The sequence below is a fragment of the Physeter macrocephalus genome, chromosome 4, assembly GCF_002837175.3.
Source record: "Physeter macrocephalus isolate SW-GA chromosome 4, ASM283717v5, whole genome shotgun sequence".
NCBI classification, from domain to species: Eukaryota; Metazoa; Chordata; class Mammalia; order Artiodactyla; family Physeteridae; genus Physeter; species Physeter macrocephalus.
Window position 1 is genome coordinate 24078509 of NC_041217.1, and position 8412 is coordinate 24086920.

At 46.5% G+C, this 8412-nt stretch overlaps 1 protein-coding gene across 2 annotated transcripts; it reads left to right on the forward strand.

The window, feature by feature from the left end:
* The first annotated feature begins 5040 nt into the window (after positions 1–5040).
* Positions 5041–7453, forward strand: MIXL1 (Mix paired-like homeobox). Of its 2 annotated transcripts, none has more exons than XM_024130727.2 (2): positions 5041–5448; positions 6386–7453. In XM_024130727.2, exons 1-2 carry the CDS (start codon positions 5041–5043, stop codon positions 6713–6715), a joined length of 738 nt encoding a protein of 245 aa, XP_023986495.1. In that variant the 3' UTR covers positions 6716–7453. The 2 variants fall into 2 exon arrangements, with proteins under 2 accessions (XP_023986495.1, XP_023986496.1); XM_024130728.2 differs by having other exon boundaries at positions 6410–7453.
* Positions 7454–8412: the final 959 nt, after the last annotated feature.

Below are 8412 nucleotides of genomic sequence, written 5' to 3' on the forward strand. Positions count from 1 at the left end.
ATGGATCTAGAGATTATCATACTAAGTGAACTAAGTCAGACAGAGAAAGACAAATATCATATGATGTTGCTTATATGTAGAATCTAAAAAAATGATATAAATGAACTTATTTACAAAACAGAAATAGACCCACAGACACAGAAAACAAACTTATGGTTACCAAAGGGGAAAGAGGGGGGAGGGATAAATTAGGAGTTTGAGATTAACATATATGCACTAATATATATAACATAGTTAACCAACAAGGTCCTTGTAACTATACTCAATATTTTGTAATAACCTATCAGAGAAAAGAATCTGAAAAAGAATGTATATATTGATATATACATATATTTATATATATAAAACTGAATCACTTTGCTGTACACCTGAAACTAACACAATGTAAATCAACTATACTTCAATAAAAAATATCAAATCAACTATATATTCAATTAAAAAGAAATAAAATCAAAACAAAGAGGAGTATAGACAAACAGACTGTGGACAATGAAAATACGGAAAATTTCAAAACTTAAGCTACAAGATCTAGCACTTACCAAATAAAAAATTTTCAGATGAAAAAAGAAATGATAAAAGAAGAGTGATTTGCTGGATGATGATATAGAGCTTAGCTGTTAAATATGATAGCTACTAGCCGTTTGTGGCTACTTAAATTTAAATCAATTAAACTGAAATAAAATTTAAAATTCAGTTCCTTGGGGGCACCAGCCCCATTTAAAGTGCTGAGTAGGCACATTGCAGAAAGAAATGTCAGACAAATGCCAGGTGTGAGGACCAAATACTCTGCTAGTTGTTTCAGTTTTTCTTTTCAAGAGTGTAGACATAAACTTGGAAAATTTATGGTTTCCTTTCTCTGAGGTTGAGATGTTCTTTTAACTTTATTGCATAGCTATGTGAATCGGGGTCGTGAAAGACATACAGAAGAGTCTTTCCTGCTCAGAGGCTTTTGGGTAAAAATCACTGAAAGAAGAAAAGGAATCATCCTTTCAAAAAACTCAACACGCTGGGTTCAAAATCCGTTTCGTGTTTGTTATTTGAATTTATATGACGCTGACTAAACAACAAAAAAAGCTTCTTAACATTTTATCACTTTCCTGGCACATTAATACCTTTTGGGGGTGTTGTCTCTCAATCTCTTGTAACCACTGGTTCTGAAATAAACTTCAGAAACTGAAGAGGCCTGGGCAGAAGAGGAGATGAAATCAAAGCGGGGCCAGGATCAAAGGGGCAAACAGCTCTGGGATCTCAAGGTGAAAGCAGAGCCATCGACTCCCCTCGGCTGCCTTTTCCTGGCTCTCTCTTTAATAAACACCCAGGGCTCCAGAGCCAGGCCTTAGGGCAGCGCAGAGGGGAAGAGAGTACTTAGCACTTGGAGAGGAAAGGCAGGCCTCTGTGATGTTTGGGGGAGTCAGTGACAGGAACCGTGGTGGGAAATGTGGAGGAAGCAGAACAGGATGGTGACCCCAGATGGTTCCATCCTCCCCAGCCTGGGCTGTTACGGAGCCAGTCTTGGCTCCAGAGAATAATGTTTTCTTCATGTGTCGCTTTTCTACTGCGTTTTTACTTGTATTTACCAGCTTTCCCCCCATTATACAGGAAGCATCTCTGAAAACTGTCTTCTATTTCACCTTGCCCTTCCTTTGTGTCTATTTCAATAGGTGTTACTGACAGACCAAATATAAATAACGGCCAAAAGCGCTCAGCAAATCAAGCGGTAAGGAGCAGAGCCCACGTGTTAGTGAGGGGGAATCAGACCCCTGACCTCAGTGATCCTTGTCTTCGGCTAACAGTGAACTTTGGTTTGCTATTCTGTAACTGGTAAACTGACTTGCTTTGGTAGAAGAAAGTACTTTACAGAGCTTATGTAAAAGGTACTTAAATTTCACAGATTATCTATTTTGGGAAAGAACTTGCAATAATTATTTTTTAAGATATTGCCAAGGATCGGGCTCTTTCCATTTTGCATTTGGAGAAACAGGTATAGAAGAATGAACAAATATTCGTTGTGCATTCGCAGCAGGGTAAATGAGTAAGGAATCTAGAACTTGGATTTAGTGAAAACCACTTATGATTTTTTAGGTGTTTGTCAAGCAAAAGAGAAGCAGAAAATAACTTTAGAGTGAACGTACTCCCTAGAGACCCTGTAGAGGCTAACAGAATGCTCACCTTAGTCAATGAAAAGCCCAAGAGGACTGGGAAAACTGTTCCTACTGTGCAGTAACACCTCTTTTCAGATATATTACTTTGCATTATTTGCTTCAGTTTTTAAAAATTAGTTTTTTTTTTAAATTCAGATTTTACCAGTTTTTCCACTAATGTTCCTTTTCCTTTTCCAAGGATCCAACTCAGAATACCACATTGCATTTAGTCATCAAAAAACTAGGTTTTAAAAATGAACTTATAACAATAATACAGGCACATAATTTAAAAAATAATAAAGCACACCGAAGGGTATAAAATAAAGTCTCCAACTATAACACTTCACTCTAAATTCCAACCCTGGGTTTCTACTGTCTCCTCAGCGAGGTTATTTTTTTAGGTATCTGCAAGCACAGACCATTCAAACTTCATTTTAGAACAAGAGGAGAGAAGGGGAAAGGCTGAAATCTTATTTCAACATAGAGGATTATAATTCCACACAGACTCTCAGGAAAAGTCATAAGAAGATAATGCTCATTTAGTCAGTTTGGAGGATTATCAAGCTGCAAATTGAACACTGCAATTTCTTACCACCGGTTTAAAAGACAGAGAAAAGACTGTCTTACATGTTTAGATTTCTTCATCAAATCGCCACCAGGCACTCCATTCGTGTCTGCAGGTCCATTTTCCTGGCAAAACTGCACAACAGGCTGGTTCGGGGGCCCCTCACAGTGAGCAGATAGCAGCAGAGGGTGGGGGGATTTCCACACAGGCCGGAGAATGCTGATGACTCTTGACCCCTGGGCAGAGTTTCTGGGTTGCTGGGCCATCTGGCTCTTAAACCTCAGCTGGCAGCCAGCAGCTGGCAAACCTCTGCTTTCCTTGTGTGGTTGGCCTCCTGATCTCAGAGCGACAGCAGTGGAACTCGGGGTCTGCGTGGATCTGGCTCCATCACCTCTGCCTATGACTGGGAACCCAATGGGCCCAATGTGCCTGGAAGAGAACAACCCCGAGACTGGAGAGGGCCAGGGTGCTTCATCCTCCTCTGAGGCTGGCAGGGGAGCTCAGCAGGGGTCCCGGGGGTCATATCTGGAGACCAGCTCAGCACAGTGCCTTTGGAGTCATTTGGGCCTCGTCTAGATTGTGGAGTGTTTCTTGATTTGTAAAACTGGGATAGGAATACCTACTTCATGGGTACATAAGTAAAGCACAGCCTAGCACAGTGACACTACAAAAATGGTTTCTGAATTAATGAAAGAATGAAGGAGCATAGTAAAATAAGAGGGTCTGACCTCCCATCCCATACATCCTCTGCCTAAAAACCCCAATGACCTGGCTAAGGAATAAGGGAGGAAGGGAGGAGAAGGGAGAAAGAGAAAGACGGGGTAAGGGGTGGGTGCAGATGGAGGAGCAGGCTGTGAGAATGGTCAGACTGCCTACAAGAGCCTCAGGGGCTGCGCAAGGGCTCTGGGACACGGTCCCTGATCCTATCCCCTATCCCCACAGGGAGAGAATCAAGCACAGGGCTCCTCTTTGCAGCTGCCCCAAGAATCCTTTTTGCTTTGACACCTGGAAAGTCCATCCAGGACGAAAATATCCCAGCTCTTCCTGAGGCTGTCTTGTAGCATTCTAGAATGGATAGAGACAGGTGGGGACTGTAGCCTAAGAGACCCTCCCAACTCAGAGCCCTCTCTGAGTCAGTGACAGTAAATGGTCCTGGTGAAATCAGGGCTCAGGTTCTGGGAGCAAGAAGACCCAGGCCTTTGGGCTCCTCTCCTGAGGACATGCACTCTGGTGGAGCAGTTCCCATACTGGACCATGAGTTTCTATAGAGTGAATTCACTGGCATCCAATTCAACAGATGTTAATTGGTGCCTTATGCATAGCACCTTATGCATAGTAGATGTACAAAGCAGACACTCAGACTTGAATGAGAGAAGTGGTTCCTGTTAAGACTTTACAATCTAGGAGGGGAAGCAGATACATAAACCATAACCACAGTACAAATCAGGGTAAAACGGGAACCTTAAATGAGGACCAAAGGGCAGAGGCAAGAGAGAGTGGAAACTTGGTGGTGCCCCTTTCATCTCCTCCCTTCCAGCTCAGACGCGTCTTGAGCATTGTTGGCTATCTCCAGAAAGGCCAGATCAGGAGTCAATAAATGAGTCTAGAAAGGCACATTCTCAACCCTGCTGTGCCTAAGGTACCCTTATTCCTAGGCCTACAGGGACATTCCAGACAAAAGGTCTCCTCCCCTCCAAGGTGAGTTTACTGCCTCTCTTTGAGGTCTCTTTATCTGCACCCCCTTCTTCTGATTCAGGATTTGTTAGGGAGGCTTGCGGAGGACAGGGGCTGGGCTGTTTGACCAACCTGGTACAGGGTCTAGCACATAGCAGGGGGGGGTAAATAAATACCTTTAATGACGACAGACGGGGCAGCGGGCAAGGATCACTGACCTGGCCATGCGAGAGAGAGGCGGCCGCCGGCCCTCGCCGCCCTGAGCGGGTGACCTGACCCCAGAGGAGGGCGGTTCCGCCCGCACTCCGCCCACGCACTCGAGGAGCCCCTCGCCGCGGCGCTCCCGGGGCAGACCTGCTCTGGGGGATGTGGATTGCGGTGGCGGTGGCGGGGCTGGCGGGGCGGATGAACGGGGGAGGGGTCGGAGGGGGCCCCGGCCCAAGTTCACGCCTCCCTCCCTCCATCCCACGGGCAGCGGAAGCGATTATTCCCCACCGGCGTCTGGCGGGGCGGGGGGCGGGCTCGCACCCCGAAGAGACACGGGCCTCCCCGCGTCCACCCCTTTGATCGCGCCGCCACACCGGGCCCCCTCCCTCGGCCCCGGGGCCGGTATAACTAGAGGCCGTGCCCCTCCCGGCGGCGCACTGGGGTCCGGCAGCGATGGCCGCAGCTGAACCCAGCCAGCTCCAGTTCGGGGAGATCGCCGCGCCCCCCGCCTACCGGCCCGCCCACCCCGGCGGGGCGTTCCCGCCGCCCCCGAACCCCGCCGCTGCTCTGCTCCCCGCGCGTCCCTCGGGCCCCGGTCCGGAGCGCGGCGCCCCGGTGGCCTTCGCCGGCTTTCTCGGGAGGGGTCTCGGGCCCGCGGCGCCGCCCTCCGCCGCCCTGGGCCCGCCTGCGCCCCCTAAAGGCGCGGCCGTCCCGTCGGCGTCGCAGCGCCGAAAGCGCACGTCGTTCAGACCCGAGCAGCTGCAGCTGCTGGAGCTCGTCTTCCGCCGGACCATGTACCCCGACATCCACCTGCGTGAGCGCCTGGCCGCGCTCACCTTGCTCCCGGAGTCCAGGATCCAGGTGAGCGGCCGCGGCGGGCCGGCACGTTCGCCGGTGCCACCTGCTTGACGTTGGGCAAGTTCCTTCCCTTGAGCCTCGGTGTCCTCGGCTGTAAAACCAGTACCTGTTGTCTACGGTGATTGTGAGGCTTAAATGAAATAATTCAGCCGCACGCTCAATGACTCTGCCTCTCACTGCTGAGGATAATAAGGGCCCCTCCGAGGAGGCTAGCTGGTCTCTTGAAATGGTCAGAAAGTAAATCCTCAGCAGGAAGGTAATAGGAAGTATTTTCACACTTTTTCCTTATCCAGGAAGAAGGGACAGATGAGGCACAGTTGGTGTTTCCTCCTGCTGGCTCACCAAGTTGCCCCCTGGGCCCCTAGGCCACTTTCTTGGCAGGTATTGGGTCTGCAATGTGGGTTGTAAAGGATGTAGCGTCTTGGGGTAAAGCCTGAAGCATATGGAGCTTCTCGTCAGAGTTTGAAAAATCTAGCGCAACGTGCGTTTGTTGCCTAAAGTAATAAGGACAGGTTCCTCGGTATTTGTGGGGAAATAGTGAGCTGAAAAATTTATTCATAGAAGTGAATGAAGTCCACTGAGCAAAATGCCTCCTTAAATAATTTGACAAGGGAGCACACTTTCGAAAACTAATTTTCCAAATTCTTTTACGGGCTATCATCTTTAAGCATAGTAGCATTTTTTCCTAAAATTCTTAAGTGCTGCTATTTCTGTGGCCTCATTTTTCATTGCAGATGTCCCTATATAAAGTATAGCTAGAACTAGGTATTATTCCAATTTTGCATCTGGGAATGGTGAGGCCGAGAAAGCTAGGTGCTCTGATTTGTGAAGTGTTCTGTGAAAACCATAAGGTTTGGGAGCAGGGAGCCAGGGCATGTTAAACTGGAACTTATTATGAACTATGAAGGTGTAATAGTAGCATGAGGACTCCAATCAAAAGCAGTTTCTTTCCCCCCGCTTCCAGGTGTGGTTCCAGAACAGGCGCGCCAAGTCGCGTCGTCAGAGCGGGAAATCCTTTCAGCCTTCAGCCAGGCCAGAGCTTTTCCTCCACCACTCTGCTTGTGAAACTGAAGCAGAATATTTGAAGCCCCACCTGCCTCTGGAGGTAGATGTGAACTGCCTGCCGGATCCCAACAAGGTTGGAGGAGACATCTCCGACCCTAGCTCCCAAGCTCAGAATTTTGAAACCTATTCTCCTCTCTCTGAAGACATTGGTTCAAAGCTGGACTCATGGGAGGAACACATCTTTTCTGCCTTTGGTAACTCTTGAGGGGTCTGGGAGAATTCAGGATAAGTTCAGAGGAACCATGACTGACAGCCAGGGAGACACACATCAGAGTACCATCCTTTCTGGCTTCCATGTTAAGGACTCATCCATGTTAACCTTGGTAATGGTTTTGGGTCATCTCTCACCTGTGAAGCTTCTTCCCCTTTTGCCCGTGAACTTTTGCCCATGGCCTGTTCTTTCTTTATAGTACACACCCCCTAGGAGTTCTGGCATTTTTTACCAGTGCATCTCCAAATCTGCACTTTCATTTTGGTCTGCATACCTGCTCCTTCCTACCAGTCCTGTTGTTATTTTTTCGAACTAGTTTTTCAGAACTCACCATCTTCACAAGAACTTCTTGGTTCGACTCAGTTTCCCCTTGTGCTTAACAGTTGCTGTCTTCATATGGCTCCTCCAAGGCTTATACCCTTAGACTCATGTTAACCCAGCTCCTTCAATCCTCATCCTATCAAGATTTACTACTTTTTAAATTTGGCCTGACATCTTTATGCTCATTCGTAGCTCCAGTGATTCTGCATCCAGATTATTCAAGAGCCCCCTGCCTCAAGTTTCTCAGCTTTTAAAAACTACTCTCTAGAAATCTGTAGTAGCCTCCAATTGCTACCAAATTATAAAAACGTTTTGGTTACCCTTCCAGATAACTGGCATTGATAGCCTACAGGACAATTATGTGCATCTTCTTAGGGTCACCCATCCACAATATATATATGCCTCTGTCTCAAAGCCACTCCTTTCAGTTTTAGAACTAAATGAATAACCTCTCTTTCAAAACACTCTAGACCTCCCTCTTTCTGAAGGCTGTAACTTTTTCTAATCCTCATTTTGTGCCTGTTAGTTCAATCACTGCAGCATTACCCTTAGCACTTGTTATTGTACTTCTGTGCAACTTCAGTTTATTATTATTAAATGTTTTCCACAAATGTTTCACTGTAATTCCATTTAAATGAGTTCTGTCCTTTAGATAGCACTTAGTACAGCGCTTCACTCCGTAACTGCTCAGTACGTATTTTGTGGTCATGAGAAACATTTCTAAAAGAAAAGTTTCTGCAAATGTAGTTTATAAAGCCAGTAATCATGGTATCAGCAGGCCACTGTGCTGAGAAATTTAACTTGGTTAAAAGTCTATCCAGCTTTTTCAAAGTTTAGTAACATGAGTCTTCTGGTTTCAGGAGATTTCTCTTTCCCAATTTATATGATAAGAATGTATGTAAATTACTAAGTTAGCCCAAGATAAATTATTGCTTCGAGATTTTGAGGGTTTTCAAACTCCTAAGGACAAAAGGAAACTGCTTGTATATGAGGTAGTCATAGGTGAGGTTTCTCTGTAAACTGTGCTTTGGAGGCGGCTCATGAGAAGCCATGGCTGGGGCCAGGACTCAGGTTTGTCCTTTTTTTTTTTTTTTTAAAATGGACTTTTTTTTTCTTTTGGCCATGCCACGCAACTTGCAGGATCTTAGTTCCCCGACCAGGATTGAACCTGGGCCCTTGGCAGTGAAAGTGCGGAGTCCTAACCACCAGGACCGCCAGGGAATTCCCCAGGACTCAGGTCTTGATGATTCCTAGAAGAGTCAGAGCTATGCTGAATGTCTCAGAGATCATACATGCCAGTTACCCTGATTTTCATAGAGGTGTTAAATGGCTTGCACTTTTCAGAGTAGCAAATCCACTATTAAAAGCAA